At 45.9% G+C, this 21,267-nt stretch overlaps 1 protein-coding gene across 1 annotated transcript in view; it reads right to left on the bottom strand.

Annotated features, from left to right (window-relative positions):
• Usp12 (ubiquitin specific peptidase 12) overlaps positions 1 to 21,267 on the bottom strand; it is a 48,472-nt gene that overhangs the window by 13,871 nt on the left and 13,334 nt on the right. Inside the window, exons 2-3 of the mRNA XM_036172648.1 lie at positions 9,336 to 9,416; positions 3,430 to 3,643 (exon numbers count right to left, since the gene is read on the bottom strand). Coding sequence (XP_036028541.1) covers positions 3,430 to 3,643; positions 9,336 to 9,416 — 295 coding nt within the window. The remainder of the gene's footprint in view (positions 1 to 3,429; positions 3,644 to 9,335; positions 9,417 to 21,267) is intronic.

The following is a 21,267-nucleotide window of genomic DNA, read 5'->3' as shown; positions in this document are numbered from 1 at the left end:
CTTGTCATCAGACAGTGGGTCAGTGGAGCTGGAGCAGTCACATTACATTCGGGGAGCCCTTATGCTTGACTAAGTATCAGGAGCTAAGATGTAAAGAAACAGACTTACTAATGAATAGAAGTCAAAGTCTGTTCCTTCCCCCAAAACCAAGACAATTAGCAATGTAGAGCAGCAGGTGGAAGATAATCTGGATGACTATGTACTAAAACTCCAGGACGCTTCTAACACAGAATGAGAGCAGCCCAAAGGTGGGTTCCAGCAGGACTGATATGAGTAACATGTTTTCCAAAGATTTAAATAAATCCTCAGAAGGAAAACATGCAATGGATAATGCAGTCAACCTGCTTTGATCTGTGTCCTCCTACATGCAATTCTCAAGGAGAATCCAAAAGCCTGAGGTAAATATTAATGTATTACAAAACATATTTACAGATGCCACCAGTATCAAGTAATAAGAACTCTCTTCTAATAATTTATTTCTGAAGTTGAGAAAAAAAGAAAAGAAACTTAAAAGAAGCCGCATTTATAGTAAATATTTATTCTGCATCCATCTCATTGAAACAAGCATTTAGTGGGTCTGTTGCTCAGTCAATTTGCTCTGCCTAAATACAAAAACCTTTAGAAAATCTTCAAGTATTTAAAAATAAACCACTATAAAAATGTCTTAGGTTTTGGCAAATAAACATAAAAAAAAGTCTTCAAGTATATAATTGCATAGGATGTTGGAAACACTAACTTCAGAACCTGGGCCACAGCTGAACGGCTAACGTAGGCTCTGGATCCAAGGCTCAGCAATGCAGAAGGAAAAGTGTGTGTGTGTGTGTGTGTGTGTGTGTGTGTGTGTGTGCGCGCGCACGCGCGCGCGCTGAGCTTGACCTGTGTTCAGCACAAGTCAATTAACATTTAAGAAAAATAAGTCACCACGCATTTAAAAGCACAAGCAATCAATTTTAAAAGCATACTATTCCATACATGGGAAATAACATAGGCTCTGTGTAAACACAGAAGCATGGTATGCATCTCTAAAATAGTCATCAAGAAAGGATGGTTCATCACCACACACAAAAGCTTCCCCTCAGATACACTTCCAAAAGTCACCATCAATACAGACAAAAGGACTCAAATCCCATTAGCTTAATCCACATTCCAAAAGGCTGGTTTGAGTTTCTTTCTTTTTTTGTTTTGTCTTTTGAGACAGGATTTCTCTGTGTAGCTCTGGCTGTCCTGGAATTCGCTCCATAGACCAGGCTAGACTTGAACTCACAAAGATCCACCTGGCTCTGCCTCCTGAGTGCTGGGATTAAAGGTGTGCACCACCGATGCCTGGCTTGAGTTTCTTAAAAATAGAAAACTCCATGCACATCTGGAATCTAAGCAAGTAAACAGCTCTCGTGAGAGGGAAAATGTGGTCTGCATGCAGGACCCAAATGTTCTGGAGCTGTGAGGAAAATGAACGTATCTTCAGAATGCCTCTCAGCTTCAAGAACAGGTTCCAGCTATGTTATTCAGCAGAAAAGTCTCTTTATGGCAGGGACAGCTCTTACTGGGCTGATTTCAGTTCACTCAATGGTAATGTAATTGACCACCTTAAAGGTCCAATCACACATTAGACAGTGAACAACAAATCTTACAGACTTCTTCAATCACACTTCTGCAAATATCAATTTGGTATTTGGTCAAACTAAACAACAATTCAATTATTTCTACATGGAGTGAAATAGCCACACTGAACGGAAGACTGGACCCCACAGGTCTTCACTCTGACTGTGCTCCTGAGCGGCAGCACATCACAAGACAGAGCTTGCTTACAGACACCAGCTCTGCACCCCAGGAACTCTGTAACCTGGTCAGACTGCAGCACATCTCATGGCAATGTCTTATAAAATGAAATGAACAGTATCTCAAATAAGAAAAAGGTGGGGCCTCTCGGTAGTTACTTTTAGAAATGAGGATAAATTAACATTTACCAATTCTAAACCTGAATGGCCTCAATTTCTGTAATTTTTGATTTGTGGCCAAAGTGAAAGAAATGATAGAATCATTATTATTTAATAAACAGTGTGGGTTATACAAACAGAATCCTGCCCCAAAAAGCAATGTCCTTTCTACCTAAGATATGTTGTGGAATATTATTTTAAGGTGTTACTTTTGTTCATGTTGCATTTGTTTAACTCTGTGAAGCTGTGTTACTGTGCCTGTCTAAAACACCTGATGCTCTAATAAAGAGCTGAACGGCCAATAGCAAGGCAGGAGAAAGGATAAGTGGAGCTGACAGGAAGAGAAAAGAAGTAGCCAGAGAAGGAGGAGGACTCCAGGGGCCAGCCACCTAGCTACACAGCCAGCTACAGAGTAAGAGATGGGAAAAGCCCTGAGGCAAAAAGTAGCTGGGATAATTTAAGTTAAGGAAAGCTGGCAAGAAACAAGCCAAGCTAAGGCCAGGCAAGCAATTTATTTGGGAGCTTGGTGGTGCCCCCCCCCCAAAGAACAAAAACAAAGATGTTTTTAAAAGATAAATGAGGGGCTAGAGAGATGGCTCAGAGGTTAAGAGCACTGCTTGCTCTTCCAAAGGTCCTGAGTTCAATTCCCAGCAACCACATGGTGGCTCACAACCATCTGTAATGAGATCTGGTGCCCTCTTCTGGCCTGTGGGGATATGTGTAGACAGAACACTATACATAATAAATAAATAAATCTTTAAAAATAAATGAATTAGCCCAGGAAAGCTATGTGCAACCAAAGAATCACAGTCCATGGAAAATTTGTGTTTTGTTTTGCTCTGTTTGTGGGGTAAGGGTAGGGTTTCATGTTGTCCAGGCTGGCCATAAACTAACTACTCCATGTCTCTTGGTACCCAAGGAAAAAAAATTCATTCTTGATAGAAGTGAGGCAAGAGGGCAAAAAAGAGAAGCGTTTTTCACTCCCTGACACACAGGATGTGACCTGAGTAACACAGTTCCAACAAGGATCACCCCTCACTGGAGCTGGCGCCTCTACTAAGCTACACCCCCTGAAGACGGGAGCCCACATCTCGGCTTCCCCACAGGCCCATGTGTTTTGAATACGTGGCACCCAGTGCTGATGCTGTCGGAAGGTTACATGAACTTTTACAACCTGGCCCACCCACATCATGCTCTTTCTCTCTGCATAGGGCTGGATTACATCTCTCCCTCAGGCAGCCCCCCTGCCCCGGCTTTCTTGACAGCATAGACTGCACTCCCTCTACAACTGTAAATCCTAACAAGCCCTTTCTCCCCTAGCTTGCTTCTGTCCCAGCATTCTATCACAACAACAGAAAAGTCACTAATAAAATAGCTAACAAGTGTGAGGCACCAAGAGAGCATGTTAAAAAATACCCGAGTTACAGCATGCTGTACTTTATCTTCCGAGGACACATGAGCACCACCAGAACATGGGAAACAGAAGAATTACCATTTTCTTTTCGCAGTCGTGTGATGAACTTCTTGGGCGGGATCACGCCGACCTTCTTCTTCTGGGTGGCTATACTGTGGAAGAGGTCTGCCAGGCACGTGAGGAGGCTCTCCTTTTTTCTGGGCTGGCTCTTGTATGCTAGAACTTTTTCCCGAAATGGACGACAGAAATAAAGTGCTTGAAGAACTGAGTTGCAGTAGCAGGTATTTCCAAACTACAAGAGGAGAGAGGGTGCCGTTAAACGCAGAGTGCAGCTGTGGAGAAAGAGCCCGGGGAAAGCCAAGGACCACACAAGCTTTTGTTCTAAATTCCCATGATTATTAACAATGGCTGTATCTTAGGTATCTTATACATCACGCTTTTAAAATATAATTCACACCGGGTGGTGGTGGTGCACACCTTTAATCCCAGCACTTGGGAGGCAGAGGCAGGCGGATCTCTGTGAGTTTGAGGCCAGCCTGGTCTACAGAGAGAGATCCAGGAAAGGTGCAAAGCTACACAGAGAAACCCTGTCTCGAAAAACCAAAATATATATATATATATATATATAATTCACAAACTGGATGTGATAGTACACACTGTTAATCCCAGCATTCTGGAGGCAGAAGGAGATGGATGTCTGTAAATTCAAGGCCAGCCTAGTCTACAGAGAAAGTTCCAGGACAACCAAAGCTGCACAGAAAAAGCCTGTCTCATGGGTTGGGGATTTAGCTCAGTGGTAGAGCGCTTACCTAGCAAGGGCAAGGCCCTGGGTTCAATCCTCAGCTCCAAAAAAAAAAAAAGCCTGTCTCACAACCAACAATAACAGAAAAAGTTCTCCAAAACTCTTCCAAGAAGCATACTAAAGTCAGGTTTTTCTATCAAGGTCTCCCAGGTGCTACATACCAAGCAAAAATGCGAACAACCACTAAAAACCAAGCTGCCTGGGAATGTGGTTGTGGAAGGGACGGTCTAACAACCACCAAGGCTGAGAGCCCACCAGAGAAGGCCGCAGTCAGTCCTCAGCAATGGGTCACCTCTTGCTGGTTATGGGAATGTGTTGCTGCATGTCACTCAACTTCTATATTCTCCCTTCAAAGAGCACCGGACTACATACAGGACCTTACAGAGTTAAGACATGGTCTGATAACTACCTCCCTCTCCTTCTCTGAGGGAAATGTCAGACTGAAAGCAAATACAGATGTGTGTGGAGGAAGAAAGCGTACAGCCTGGCCACAGCAAACCGGTTTGCATGCTCTTCTTCCCAGAGACTGAGCAAATGGAAACCTGCAGACCCACTAAAATGCACTGCACAATTACAATCTTTTCTGAAGAAATACGAGGAAAAAATACGAGGCCTTTGAGAATGTGACTCCTGTCTTCACGCCTGTTAGGCAGGCGGAGCAAGCACTGACTTCAGAGAGCCGCTGTGAAGTGAAGGCTTCCCAGGACGGCTACTCAAGTCCAGGCTGTGGCTCACTGACCCTGTGCTCACTTAACAGTCTGCCTATCTCTGGAGAAAGTGCACCTGCAGAACACACATCACCAAGACTCATTACTAATTACCCAGTGTCATTTCATCTGGAAAGGAGAATCTATACCACAACTGTAGAAATCTAACAGTCAGCACACTTTGGTGCTGTCAACTGAAAAAACACAGCATCACAATTTGTACAACACCCAGCATTTGGGCATCCTTATCAAAGAATATATAACAGAGGAATTTAACAATTTCCACAGAAATAAGAGAAAAGCAAAACACATCACCTCACAATTACATCAGAAGAGTTAAGACAGAGGACTCACTGTAAAACTACAAGCTGCTGATCTGTTTGTGGGGTCCCTGGCAGCAGGGCCAGGACTTATCCCAGATGCATGAACTGGCTTTTTGGAGCCCATTCCCTGTGGTGGGATACCTTGCTCAGCCTTGATACAATGGGGAGTGGCTAGGCTCTCCTTCAACTTGGTATGCCAGACTTTGTTGACTGCCATGGGAGGCCTTACCCACTCTGAGGAGTGGATGGGGGTAGAGTGGGAGGGAGGTGAGGAGGCGGGAGAAGGGAGAGGGAGGGGGAACTGGGGTTGATATTGAAAAAAATTTTAATTAAAAAAAAAAAACAAAAAAAAAAAACAACCCTGCAAGCTGCAAACAGCACAGGCTGAGAAAGCAGCGGCCATCTGTAATATGTACATGTATAGAGAAGACGTCAGGCTCTGTCAGGGTTACTACTGTTGTAAACCAACACTATGACCAAAAACAACTTGGGAGAAAAGGGTTTATTTGGCTTATGTTTCCACATCATAGTCCATCACTGAAGTTGGAGCAGAAACCCAAAACAGGGCAGTCACCTAGAGGCAGGAGCTGACGCAGAGGCCATGGAGGGGTGCTGCTTACTGGCTTGCTCCTCATTGCTTGCTCAGCCTGCTCTCTTATAGAACCCAGGACCAGCAGCCCAGGGGTTTACCACCTACAATGGGCTAGGTTCTCCCCACCAATCACCTATTAAGAAAATGTCCTACAGACCTATCTTACAATAATTCCTTAACTGAGGTGCCCTCCTCTCAGATGGCTTTACCTTGTATCAAGGGGCCATAAAACTGCCCAGCACTGGCTCCCATTTGTGTCAACAGAGCCTGCCCATCTTCTGAGCAGGCTGCAGCAGCACACCCCCAACCCTAACCTGCCACTGGAGAGTTTTCTTTTACTTACTCAATTCCATTAAGGAAAACTCGGAGTCAGGGTTCATTCTCAACAATCAGTTAAGAGTCAATCTTCATACCCCCCTCTTTCTTTGGGGGGGTCAAGACAGGGTCTCACTATGCAGCCCAGGCTGTCCTAGAACTCACTATGTAGACCAGGCAGGTTTCAAACTCACATCTGCCTCTGCCTCCAGAGTACTGGGATTGAAGATGTGTGCCACCACTACTGGCTCAAAAAACTTTTAAGTTTTATTTTTCTTTATGTGTCTGTGTGATAGCTATTATGTGTACGTTGATGCTCACCAAGGCTTAGAACAGGGAGTCAGATCCCCTGGAACTGAAGTTACAGGTGGCTGAGAGCCAACTGACATGGGGTGCCAGGAGCCAAACTCTTTAGCCCCCGAAATACTTTTTAAAACTCCTATTATTGTTTGTGTGTGTGTGGCCTGTGCATGTATGGCAAGCTAGCATTCTTACCTGTTCAGCCATCTCCCTGGCCACTAACAAAATGACCTTTCTACGAGCCAGCCCTGGTTTAAGTGACCCCAACCTCTCAATCACCCAAGTGGTCCAGAGGTTCTTACTGAATCTTGCAGACACCGGCTGCTCACTCCCACTCTGACTCTACTGCCCTGTGCTCCCTCGTGAGAGCTAACTCCCTTTCTCCATGTACTATCCAGTGGCTGACCACACCTGTCTCATCACATCTGTGGGCAGACAGGACAACCTGCCGATCTAGCTAGGATCCCTGGGCCATAGTTCTTTGACCGGAAACTGTCTGGCATCTCTGAAGTATAACCTTCAAGAAGGCTGTGGCTGCTAGGTGGAGACAGGCAGCACAAGAATGAACTCAGTTCACAAGAAAACAGACAGGACACCGTCACCTACTTCAGTCCACAACCCACAAAGAGAAAGAAACCATTTTATTCTCTCTTCTCCATGACAGGCCTTGTTCCAAACAATTCAGTTTAAACAGCCTGCCAAAAAAGTCTAGAAGGAAATCATAATTTTTAAGAACTTTTTGGGATTTTATTTTTTATGTGTATGGGTGCTTTGCCTTCACCTATCTGTGCATCATATCTATGCAGTAGTACCCAGGAAGGCCAGAAGAAGAAGTATGATCTCCTGGGACTGGAGTTAAGATGTTGTGAGCCACCATGTGGGTGCTGGGAACCAAAGTCAGCTCCTCTGCAAGAGCAGCCAGTGCTCTTAACCTCCGAGCCCAGCATGGATAATTCTCCTGATAATGCTGCACGGGACCTCACAAAGGAGTCACTGAGCCCCACCAACAGAGTGCAGGAAGGGTGGCATGAGAACTGCATGGCCCGAATACAATGTGGAGGCCCTGACAGGCAGTGAGAAGCAGCACTCAGTCAGCTCTATTCAGCGGACCCTTCACCATGGAGACACTCAGAGAAGCCTGCTATCCTGCAAGTTCCTCACCGTCAACACCACAGATGCGCCTACACAACCGCTCAATCTGAGCTCAAAACAATGTTTTCAAAGAATTTAGCTAGTAGAAATTTTAAAATAGATTTAAAAACAAACCTGTAACTACAAACAGATTAACAAGGTGATCACTGACAATGCTAGGCTAATTAAACTGTGGCTATTTCATTGTTTGGCAAACAGCAGAGTGCTTGGCTCCTACAGGCAAGTGCTCACTGGTGACCCTACTGTCCACAGCCCAAAAAGGACCTCCACAGGGCAGGTCTGGCGGCAATTCCTCCAGTACATACTCTTTGAAAAGCAATTAAGCCTGGACATGCAGCTGCTTACAGGCTGATGGAAAGAACACACATGCCCCTCTCTCCTGTAAACAAAACTCAGTGTCTTCTCCCCTCCCTCAGCCCCTTACAGTCAGGGAACACAGAACCCAGTCTTGGGCACACTGCACACTGCTCTACATCCAGCTACACCCCACCCCATCCAGAGTTTCCAGAACAGTACCAAGGATGCAGTAAGCACTGGCTACAGTGCTACCTACTTGACACACACGCCGCAGGGACAGGAAAAATGATGTAAACTACTGACCTCAGAGTTATCCACGCCATTCTCCACATCACCACCCCTAAGGTCAACACTGCTTTGTTCTGCTGTTTCTAAGCAAAGCTGACGTTTTAATACAGGCTTAATGACATACATTAAAAGGCAAAAATTCATGCTTTAGGAAAGGACAGTGGTATACCCCAAGTGTAGGGGTACTTCTCAAGAGAGTTGAGCCAATCTTGATATTTAAGGGACACCTATGAGTAAGTAGTGTGATGATAAAAATTAAAAAGTGGCAAACTAACAAGAGAGAAGCAGAGGGAGCTGAAAAACAAGCTGGACAGAAGAATTAACGTGACAGGAGAGTGTGAAAGTGTAAATCACAGGGAAGACCACGTCTCCTGCGAGCACTGCCTTACATCAGAGTAAAGGCCACGACTCACGGCCAGGTAACCCTTGGGTCCCAAAGCTCCTCACAAGAACATCACAAGATGTATTTCCATCCATCCGATTGATTCAACAGTCTCTTCTTAGCTTACCCTCCTATTTATCCTGACCTGACTGCTAAGTAGCTTCAAGAGAAGCACAAACCTTGTTTGAAATTACACCAGCCCATGATCTTAGATAGCCTTTAAAAAAAGTCACACCTCAAAATTAACCAGACCTGAAGAGGGACACTCCAGTCATTCCAGGCAGGCTGGGGAGCTTCACATTAGATTTTACGCTTTCACTATCAAATGTATTTTTATGTACTTACCCACCACCAAGACTGAAATATCCACAACAGAATTAGAACTAGGAAAACAATATAATGTTTGTTTTTTCAGTTGTGTAAAAAAAACACATTTGGCTAAACTTCAAAGTTTTTGCTGGGCTTTAGGGATGGATGTGGAAGGAATTTTCGCGGCTGTACTGATGCCTGCATATGCACGCTACAGCTCTCACAGGATCAAGCGACCATTCGTCTAGCTATGGGTCAAACTTTCACTATGAGAAAATTTTTGCCAGAATTAGAAAAATGAAGCCAACAATTTAGAAACTATCCTGAGAGTCTTAAGACCTCAGGCAACTTTACCTTCTTTTCAACAACAGAAAATTTTAAAACCCTAAATACAATGTCCCAGCATGGAGTTTTAATGCCACAAAGGAATGGTTTTTCTTTAATGAATGATGAAGATACTCATCCAGTGTCCCAAGCTTCACATGACCCTCTAAGGCTGGGTATCTTTGATACTTACATTGACTAATCCAAAATAATGCTCGTTGACCGGAAATTGTTCTGGACCAATCTCTTTCTCTAATGCCGAGGCATTGGCGCCCTGTAAAATGAAAACCACAAATCTCAGGATTTACAGTATTTCTATAATGTCCAATCCTACAGGCAGAGACATCCTTTAAAAGGTCACACTCATATCACAGCAAACCAACATTAATAAAAATGAATGCTATTTGAAATGAACCACATAACTAACTACCAGTCTACAGAAACGAGTCAGGAAGCATGCTCCTAGCACAGCCCTTCTTCCTAAGCAACCAGAGAAAACTGCCGACTTCCACAGTACAGACTCGTCAGCGAAGGCAGGCTCTCATGCACAGGGCCAGGCAGCATGCGCGATGAAAGGACGGGAGGGTCGCCGGAAATGCTGCCCAGGCCTGGACCAGTACCTACAGAACCCACTGTCCTGGAGGAAGACCCAGAAGGAAGCACCAGATACCCAAGGGTGGATGAGCAGCATCAGTGACCCTGCAGGGCAAAGGAACTCCACCAGGGAGACAGACTGCAGGGCTCAGCAACACTAAAAAGAATGGCGCATTCGCTCCCTCCCATTCACATCTTTCCTCCTTTGCTCAACAGCCTGTCAGCTTCGAGGCCGCTGCCCGGCTCTGTTCTTGCCCTACTCACGGCCTCCTCCCCAACTCTCTGCTGTTATCCCTACTCTTTCATTTTCTTCTTCCAGAGAACACAGGCCAGCTCGATGGCTAGGTCCCAATGTCCCAGCCTCCTGAGAGCTGGGACTTATCTGATCATATTTATCATTTTTAAAAATAATTTACTTTTACTTTTTAAAATTATGTGTGTGCACTGAGTGTGATTTTTTATGCTGGTGAGAGAGCTGGAGTTCCAGGGGCTGTGTGAGCTGAAGTGGCTCAGGTCCCCTGCAAGAACAGCGTGCGCCCTGAACTGCTGGGCAGGCTCTCCAGCCCTGATCCTGCTTCCTCCTCTCTTTCTTTTCAGTCTGCTGTTGGCCACGACATAATCCAGCTCTACAGGGAAATGAGCCTGACTTGTCTTGCTGTTGGGAGAACAGGAAAAGGAAACAAATCCCTTCCAACGATTCAATCACAGCTAACCCTCAAGAAAATCTGTGGCTCTCATCCATGGGTCTGCGCAATTTAACAGCAGCAGCAGCAGCAAACCCACACAGGGCATGAAGCTCACCAATGCTCTCAATGAACAGTGTTTCCCCACAAACAGTAAAATTACCAACACACTTGTAGAAGGTGGATTCAATTCACCCTAAAGTTCAAACAAACAAAACACTAAGGAATTTGAGTTCCGGGTCAAACTTACAGGACAGAAAGCACCAAGAGTGGGAGGCAGAAAACAGAGCACGAGAGACCCTGGAGCTGGGGGTGGGGGGGGGGGGGGGTCACAGGGTGGAAGTGCCCTGAGGACACTTGCCGAAGCAGAGCAAGCAGCCCCTTGGCAGGAGCCCTCGACCCTAAAGGTCACCCCGGCTGGCTCTTAGAAAGGGCACTGGGAACAGTCCTAGCAGTTACAGTAACACCCGTGGTGTCTAAGAACCAAGCAAGGTTGGTATTGTGTCACAGCTTTAATCCACTTCCTGTCAACACGTGGCCAACTAAAACTCAAGTTTCGTTAAAAATAGAAATGTTTTACAAAAAAGATCCCACGAAAGGATGAATCCACTGTGTAAGGACTACAGAAACCAGACTTCCCAGAGTACCACTGAGCTGCAAAGCTATGAGCCCGAGTCTGGCCTGCGTCACAACATTAAGTGATGCCTGGACACTTCTCCACCTGGACCTGGCTCTCCTGAGACTCTTTCCATCCACAGGAGGTGTGTCAACTCATGCCACTTTGTTAAAACATGGATGATCCAATGTAGGACAGTCCACCAAAGACCAAAGTCCAGAACAAAAGACAAGGAGGAGCCAGCATCACAGCTGATATATAGTTATGATAAACATTAAGGTATTAGAGTATATTAGGTATAAATAATTAAGATATAGATATTAAGAACTTGCAGGCCACAAGTGCCAGGTATTGCTTCTCTTAACTACCCAAGATAAATAAACTCCTGCAAAGATGAGGACTTTCTGTTTGGAGAGGTCAAAGGCTGATGGTGAAGATGCGGAACACCTGGGGACTGTCACCCTGACAATAAGAGAGCAGCAGGTTAACAGTCTGGCAAAGCAAGGGTACCATTTGACAGTTCCTCACTGGTATAAGAAACACACAACCAACAAACCTTCCTCTACCTTTATGAGAAACACAAAGTAACCTGAAAGCAAGCTGGTACCCTGTAATGATTTCATAAAAACTAACTTACTTTAGAGTAAACATTATGTCCTGAGAAATTAGATATCTCCTGTCTCGAACAACCACATCTAACTAACCCAGATGTGTGTGTGAGTGGGGGGTGTTTATGAGGACATGTTATTTTGAAAAGTTAATTATGAACAGTGTGAAGTTTATACAAGAAGGAAATGTACTTTAGTGAGAAATAAATCAAAGTATAAAATGCACAACTGCTATCTAGAAAATGTAAGTATGCATATTGTGCTGGTATACTACACAGCTTTGGTAAACTATTAATTCTCAATCTTCTTGTTTAATATGAGAAAATTCAATAAAGTTTTTCTCAGTTTCATGTTTCAATCTTATTCAAATCCAGCATTATCCTTGTAGGTTGAACATTGAACAGGGTCGGCTCAGGTCAACGCATTAAGGGGAACAGCCAAAGCAGGCAGAAGCTGCTGTGGGGTGAGGAAGCCAGCGAGCGACCTTGGCAAACTAAGCTTCTGTAGAGAATAGCCTGAAGCTGGAAGGGTGTGAAAGCCACACCCAGAGAGAGAGCAGGAGATGTCACAGATTTCCCAAGTACAGGGCTACACAAGAAACAGCTTCATCTAAAGGAGAACAGTGCTTAATCGTCACACCTGTCCCAGAATGCCCTAAAAGTCCACCAAGGTCAACAAATCAATCCTATTCATGCCCTGAGTTGAGAAGCACCAGAGAAAGAGAGAGCACGGCAGAAGGGCGGGAACAGGGAAGACTCCTCCTAACTTGAGCTATGCCAAAAGGCTGAGAAGGGTCAAACCCCGGCTATGTGTTTGCCATCCTCTGTCTTGCCCCTTGAATTTGATTCTTGAAGTAAGAGCCACGTACACCTTCAACAAGCACTCAGGAGGCAAGGCCCTATGAGTTCAAGGCCACCATGGTCTACGTGGAGTTCCAGGCCAGCCAAGAGTACACAGGGAGACCCTGTCTTTAAAAAAAAAAGGGGGGGGGAGGGGAACAGGCCTTTAATCCCAGTCAGCATTTGGAAGGCAGAAGCATGTGGATCTCTGTGAGTTTGAGGCCAGCCTGGTCTACAGAACGAGTTCAAGGGGAGCCAGGGCTACACAGAGAAACCTTGTCTTGAAAAAATATTAGATAGATAGATAGATAGATAGATTGATAGATAGATAGATAGATAGATAGATAGATGATAGATAGATAGATAGATGATAGATAGATGATATAGATGAGTAGATAGATAGATAGATGATAGATAGACAGATAGATAGACGGATAGATAGACTGACAGACATAGATAAAAGCGAGTGAAAAAAAGTGCTGGGTGGTGGTGGTGGCGGCGGCGGCGGCGGCGGCGGCGGCGGCGGCGGCGGCGGCGGCGGCGCACGCCTTTAACCCCAGTGACAGAGGCAGAGGCATGTGGATCTCTATGAAGCTGACCTACACTGAGACCCTATCTCGGGGAAGAATAAATAAATAAAAAGCAAAAGAAAACAAACCAAACCCGTGCCCTAACACTGCCTGTGAGGACAGCAGACTATGCTCGGGTGCATTTGGAGTGGGCATCAGCCAGGTTTTCCCTTTGGAGAACTTTCCTACAGCTTCTTGGTTGGAAAATGAAGGTGCTGCCACAAAGCCCACAGCAGGCTGGCAGTGGACTGGCTGGCTGGCAGCTGCCCATCAAGGCTGTCTCTGCCCTAGCTCTCAATGAACCACATCATCGTCGTCACCTGGAATTACCACGTGGTCTCGTTTCCTCCCCAGCAAGGAAGGGAGCAGCTCTTCGGCCTGTACTGCAAGCCCACAGCCCTGCCCCGCAGAATCCTAAATGGTATTACAGTAAGGACACAGCTCAAGTATGAACTTTGAAAAAGATTCCATTCCACGGAGCTCCATATCTACAAAGCCACGAAACAGAGGAAAGAACTCTAATCACGGCCTTCTCTGGAAACACTTAAAGGAGGCAGAGAGCACGTGCCAGCGTCACAGCAAGCATCATGGAGAATATAAACACAACCCCAGGATGAGGACTCAGACACAGCAATTCTGGGTAAAGCATACACTACTACTGAAGGCACAAAATGGAGCAAAGACCACATCAGCGAGCCTCGAGGTCCCTGGGAGAGCACACACTGTACAAGCCATCCCAAACTCCGTCACGACACCTGCTGCCTCTGCCGCCACCGAGGCCTTATGAATCTGGGGCTGGAGAGATGGCTCAGTGGTTAAGAACAAACACTGACTGCTCTTCCAGAGGACCCAGGTTCAGTTCCCAGAACCCACATGACAGCTCACAACTATCTATAATTCCAGTTCCAGGGGACCCAACACCAATGCACATAAAATAAAAATAAATAAATTTTAAAAAATTTCTGGGACTTAATCCTCAAAACAACCTCTTTGGAGATCCTAATTTTATATATAACAAAACCAGTATTCAGTTAGTTAAGCCCTAAGAAATTTTTATTAACTATATTCTTTTTTCACTATGTAATAAAAATTCTTTTGATATTAACAAATTCAGATATTTTAAGTTGAAATATAACTTTTCAAATTTCAAAATGTTCATCTGCTCTAAGAGAGGTCATCAATGACCATCCAGCCAAAACAAGAGCATTGCTGACTTTCAGAAATGCCACGAGAAGTCTTCCAGAGCAATCTCTAATGCTAGCGTGATTTGAAATGACGGTGAACTCGAGGGAGCGAGGGAGGGAGCGAGGGAGGGAGCGAGGGAGGGAGCGAGGGAGGGAGCGAGGGAGGGAGGGAGGGAGGGAGCGAGGGAGGGAGGGAGCGAGGGAGGGAGAAGGAAAGAAGGGAAGAGGGAGGGGGAGGGGTGGGCACCCAGAAAGCCTCTGTTTCTAAGCACCGCTCTCCACTGCAAGGTGCTGCACAGTACCAGAGAACCACAGCCCGGGACAGTGTGCACAAGGCCCATTTGAAGCCTGCTGGCTACGAGGGGAAATGTGAGCCTTCATCATCAATGCGGACACGGATCACAGTCCATACAGGCAAAGTCCAAGCTGCTTTAAGTACATGAGCAAATGAATGACAGGACCCCTCTTTCCTACGATGAATGCTAACTAAACACAGAAAGCCCTGTAATGTCTGATGAGGACAATATATTTATTTTCATCTCAAAAGCATCTTCCTAGAAATTAATTACAAAGTAAAACACATTAGTAACTTCACAGTGGAAAAACCTGATGAACCAGTATTCCTACTTGGAAAAAAGTGTATAAATCGAATCTAATCATGAAGAAATATCAGCCAAACCCAACTGAGTAACAGCATGCAGAACGGCTGGCTTGTTCTGTCCATCACGTCAAGGTCAACGGAGACCAAAACATGGCGATGGTTATGAAAAAGACATTACCAAACGGTCCAGAGAAACGAGTATAACAAACATAATACTTGTTGGGCGGTGGTGGAGCACGCCTTTAATCCCAGCACTCGGGAGGCAGAGCCAGGTGGATCTCTGTGAGTTCGAGGCCAGCCTGGTCTACAGAGCGAGATCCAAGACAGGCTCCAAAGCAACACAGAGAAACCCTGTCTCGAAAAAAAAAACAAACAAAAAAAACAAAAAACAAAAACAAAAACAACCAAAACAACCAAAAAACATAATACTTGCAAAACAGATTTAGCAAACTGTAAGTAAGCAGTAAGTAACGTAAGTGGAGGATGTCTAGGAAGTTCTCATACTACACTTGCAGCTTTTCTAAAACTTCAGGTTAGAATTACAGTCAGCACAGTGAAGGAGCCTCCATTCAGAAAACCTGGAGAAACTGTGCATCAAAATGAATGTGACTAGCATGCACAAGATCCTGCACTGCTTCTCAGCACATGACCCAGCAGTTTCAGCCTTTCGTTGGGACTGTGGGATGGCACAGTCGAAATCCCACTCTCCTCCTTCCATACTGACTGGAGACGTCGTCCGTGAGGAGTTCAAGTAACTGCAGCTGAAGGACAGATCCTGCACCCCAAGAGCGAAAACTCAAGCCCCCAGTTTCCAGTCTTACTTCCGTCCCACAAATGCTGTGGCTGAGTTCCCCTGTACCGGTGTGCACTATTCATTTTTCAATATCACGCTGGAGTAATTATTCAGGTTTGTAGCTGGCTGTTGACTCAATAACCAATTCCTGTTTCTTCTCTCCACGCCCTGTGGAACAGGCGCAGGCAAAGCGGCAGCCCCTTGACCACTTGCCATCGGAAAGGGAAGATGCTCACGGTTTCCATCTGGATGGCAGTAGTGGTACTCCCATTCTGTCCCACAATGAGTCACCCAGCATTGTTCCCAGAATGCGCCAGGCCTCTGCACCTACTTCTACTGCACCTACTTCTACTTTACAGTAAATCAAAGGGCAAAGAAGAAAATATAAAAGCCGCAGAAAACACTCAAACCCAGAGTCTTCAGTTTGACAACCAGTCCACCTGCTTACCAGTCATGGAGGAAAATGAAAAGGATGCACTAGGTTACAGGGGTAAGAAGTGGAGACGTGGGCTGTGGAGATGTGGGCTAGGAAGAGGGCTCAGTCAGTTAGTGGTCACCAAACAATCATGCGGACCCGAGTTAAAAGTCACGGGACCCATATGTAAAAATAAAATTAAAGCCTGGCATGGTGGTGTACACCCCTTTAATCTAGCAAAAGGAAAGGGAGAGGCAGAGGCAGGTGGATCTCTGTGAGTTTGAGACCAGCCTGGTCTACAGAGCGAGATCCAGGACAGCCGGGACAAGAAAGTGACTGTCTCAAAAACGACAGACAGACAAATGAAGATGTAGCCTGGTGGAGTGCGCTTAGAATGTGCTTAGAACGCCAGCGCGGGCGAGTGGGGGGAGTGGACATGACGGCTACTTCTTGTTAAGCTCGAGGGCAGTAAAAGGCCCTGCCAAAAACAAGGGGGATGGTGCCTAGTGAATTACAGCACAAGTTACAAGTTGTCCTCTGGCCTACACACACACAAGCATTTGTGTACCCAGTTCTCTCTCTCTCTCTCTCTCTCTCTCTCTCTCTCTCTCACTCACACACACACACACACACACACACACACACACACACACACACAATGGAGTCACACCGAAGCAGGAGATGGGCGGACAGTTGGGTACGGCCCCCAGCAGGCCCTGGACAGTCTGGAGATTCCCCTCTGGGAAAGTTGACAGCAGTGGCAGGTGACCCATGGGTCACAGTCCCTCTGCTTGGTGACTAGGTAACTGCACTAGTCTGTGATGGAGCTGGTGCGGGGGCCACCCAGCCATCTTGTACGCCAGAAGACAACTCACCTGGTACCCACCGTTGTTTACACTGCTCTGCAGCCACTGAAAAGCACACACTCCTTGCTGCCTTTTCTGCTTTCTAACAATCTTGTTCTGCCTGCAAGCTTTCTGCCTCATCCTCTACAGGACCAATCCCAGGGTTCCTGGTAATTACAGTAAACACATCCCACACTTCCCGCCCGAGGGGCTGTCAGAGCTCAGCTATCCCAGTGAGTGTCTTTCATGATGGACAGCAGGTTAGCTGATGCATTGTCTCTTCTGACAGAGGTAGCCCTCAACAGATTCATTCCACGGAACTAAAGCAGCAATAGGGGGGGGAAGCTGCTGGGCCAAGGAACTGAATTTCCACTTTCTACAGAAAAAAACTAAGCTCCAAGAAAAGACTCTTCGGGAATGAACTGGTTAGCTGATGGCCTCCTGAGCGGCCATTTTCTTCCACAATTTCTTGTTCCTGGTGGGTAGCTTTTCAGAAGGAAAGGCAAATGAATAACAAAAGCAATTGAAGGGCTGGAGAGATGGCTCAGGGGTTAAGAGCACTGGCTGCTCTTCCAGAGGTCCTCAGTTCAATTCCCAGCAACCACATGGTGGCTCACAACCATCTGTAATGAGATCTAGTGCCCTCTTCTGGCCTGCAGCCAAGCATGCAGGCAGAGCACTGTATACACAATAAATTAATAAATATTAAAAAGCAACTGAAGAAGGAAGTATTTATTATGGCTCACAGCTTGACCTCAGTGACAAAGCCAAGGCAGCAGCCTGAGGCAGCTGGTCATATTGCATCCACAGTCAGGAGGCAGAGATGGGTGGATGCTGGTGCTCAGTCAGGTCTGGAACCTCCATCTGTGAAACGGTCCCCCACCCACACTCAGGCTACGTCACCCCACCTTAGTTAAATCTCTCAGGAAATCCTGTGGTGGTTTGAATAGGTATGGCCCCCACAGACTCATGCGTTTGCTTGGCCATAGGTGTGGCTTTTTGGAGGAAGTGTGTCACTGTGGGGGTGGGCTTTGAGGTCTCCTATGCTCAAGCCATGCCAGTGGGACAGACTCCTGCTGCCTGAGGGTCAAGATATAAAACTCTCGGCTCCTTCTTCAGCACCACGTCTGTCTGCACACCACTGTGTTCTGCCACAATGATAGTGGACTGAACCTCTGAAACTGTAAGCCCCCCAATTAAATGTTTTCCTTTATAAGAACTACTGTGGTTATGGTGTCTCTTCACAGCAGTGGAAACCCTAACTAAGACATCTTCTCAAAGGCATGCCCAGGGGCTTGTCTCACAGGTGACTAGAAATCCTGTCATGCTGACAATCAAGGTCAACCTTCACACTCACTCAGTACAGAAGAACTGGTGAAAGCAAGACATAGTGGCAGGTGCCATTAGAACGGCTCACGCCATCGAAAGGCAGAGGTCACTGGGTGATGATGACTCGTATGAGCACCCACATAATAGGCGCTCAAGGCCATGGGCGTGCCTGAACCCCACCACAGGGAGAACTACGGCAGGGGGTCACTGGGTTTTGCTGCCAGCCAGTCAAGTTCACCAAGAGACCCTGGCTCAAGAGAGTGACATCCTCCTCTGGCCTCCACACAGCACACACTGTATACACACTCATAAGTCACATGCACACATGCAAGAAAACACGATCCCACACCAGGCACAACTGTAGACTTGACCTCTAGCTATTGGGAAGGCTGAGGCAGGAAGGCTGAGAGTTCTAGGCCAGGCTCAGCTACAGAGTCAAAGGAGAAAGAGGAGAAACAAACCAACCAACCAGAAACAGCTTTCCAAAGGTAGACAGGACAAACCTCCAACAAAGCACTAGCAAACTAAACCCACCAACACACCAGAAGAAACATCCACCAGCGAACCAACAGAATTATCCCAAGAATACAAGGGTAGTTTGATTGCCTAAATTTAATTCATATAATGCAGCTTACTACTGAATTTAATAAAATCATGTGTGCATTTTAGTAAACACAAGAATAATCAAACAAACCCAACAGAACAGAATTCAGAAGACATTCTCAACCTGATAATAAGGAGACTACTCACCTAAATGTGTTTGCCATGCACACAAAAACATGAGTGTGATCCCTAGAACCCACATAAAAAAGTCAAGGGTGGGCCTAGAGAGATGGCTCAGTGGTTAAGAGCATTGGCTGTTCTTCCAGAGGATCCAGGTTCAATTCCCAGCAACCACATGGTGGCTCAAAAACCATCTCTAGTGGGGTCTGATGCCCTCTTCTGGCATAAAGATAGAGCATTCATACATAAAATAATCTTCAAAAAACAGAAAGGAGGGCCCAAGGGTGGTAACATGTCTGCAATCCCAGCACCCAGGAAGCCAAACAGGCAGATTCCTGAGTCATCGATCTTGTTTTTTGAGACAGAGTTTCTCATTGGTCTGGGGCTTGCCAGTTAGGCTAGGCTGGCTCTTGACAGACACCTGGAAGCCACATATATACGACTGCACATGTGCACACAAACACAGGAAGCACCCATAAAACATTAACAGCGAGCTGGAGAGGTCTAGCCAGAGCAAAGAGAAAGAATGAGCATCCAGATGTCAAAGGAGGTTGGCCTGTCTGTCCACACACGACCTCACATTGAGACCCTTACAGAAGCCACTACAAGAGTTGTTGGAATAAGCAAGTTAGAGAGGCTGGAGTTAGACATAAGACCACTCATTCCTACATGTTTATATTCAATGATCTCAAAATGTTAAGACGCACAATTCCACCAAAACCGCCCCAATACACCAGAATCGTGCAAAAAAAGTATCTGTACTCTCCAAACTCTTAAAGTTACTCAAAGAATTAAAGGATATTGAGGGGAACAGAAGAAAACTACCCCACTCACTGACAGAAACCCCTGTTAAATGACAATACTCTACAAATAACAGATTCCATAGAATCCTTATCAGAATTCCAGCTAACTGTTTAGACACTGACAAGCTGGTTCTAAGACCCATGCAGAATTATGAGACCCAGAATAGTCAAAACTATCATGGAAAGAACAGTGTGAGAACTCCTACTTCCCACCACGCACATATACAGGCCAGGACAACTCTGTGGAGTTCTCTGCTTCTGCCTTTACAAGAACTCTAAGGCTGGATTTCAGGACCCCAGGCTTGAGTGGCAAACACCTTTTACTGCTGAGCCTCCTAACGGACCCCGACCCAGCAATTTAGAGCAGATGCCCAAGAGAAGGGAAAATGCTCGGCCACACACAAAGTTGCTGTCCTGACTCCACAGCAGCATCTACCCACCAAAAGGCACAAACAACTCAAATCCGTCAATGTACATGGATGAGCAAACAGATAAAATAAAACATGGACATAAATACAGGAGAATACACATCCATTAAAGGTGACAAAATCGGGTCTGCAGTGGTTAAGAGAACTGGCTGCTTTCCCAGAGGACCTGGGTTCAATTCCCAGCACCAACATGGCAGCTCACAACTGTCTATCTAACTCTTGTTCCAGGGGACCTGACACCCTCATACAGACACACACGTAGGCCAAACACCAACGCTCATTTTTTAAAAAGTAAATAAATGTTTTTAAAAGTGACAAAATGCTGGATGAACTCTGAAAATGATGCAAGTGCAGAACCAGTCACGACATGCACATAAAGAAATATGCCAAGGGAAAGTTGCCTGGGGCGCCAAGACAGGGGAAGGAAGGCAGGAAAGGAAGCTACAGGGCAGGAAATGTCTTCTGAGATGAAGAAATGCTCTTCAGCTGACCTGGTAATTCCATGGCTGTCAATGTTAAATCACTGAACTGTTTCCTGTTAAACTGCATGGTGTGTAACTTGTACCTGAATGTTTTCAGGGCCAAGCCTGGTGACACAGGCTTGTAATCCCAGCTAGTTGGAGGCTGAGGCAGGAGAGTGGGAAATTCAAGACCAGCCTTGACAACTCTGTCAGACCCATCTCAAATAAAACAGTAGGAAGAGGGCTGGAGGGGGCCTTAGCCCTTATGCTTGTGATCCTAACTTGGGTGGCAGACACAGAAGGATCAGGAGTTCAAGGTCATCTCAATAGTACATACACTTATAGGCCAGAATGGGCTACACACAAGAGCCTATCTTTAACAATGCATAAATAAATAAATCCCTGCCTCAAAGGAAGGTAGGAGGTGTGACGCTTCGGAAGAGCTGCTGCATGGGTTCAGTAGCCCATAAGCAGAGAGGAGCTGTTTTAAGAAAGAATATGGGTAAGCCAGAGAGTGGTGGCGCACATCTTTAATTCCAGCACTCCAGACTCTCTGAGTTTGAGGCCAACCTGGTCTACAGAGTGAGTTTCATGACAGTCAAGGCTACCCAGAGAAACTCTGTCTTGGGAAAGA

Source organism: Onychomys torridus, chromosome 22 (assembly GCF_903995425.1).
Source record: "Onychomys torridus chromosome 22, mOncTor1.1, whole genome shotgun sequence".
Classification (NCBI taxonomy): domain Eukaryota; kingdom Metazoa; phylum Chordata; class Mammalia; order Rodentia; family Cricetidae; genus Onychomys; species Onychomys torridus.
Note: the sequence above shows the minus strand (reverse complement) of the source record. Positions and strands in the feature narration are given on the sequence as shown.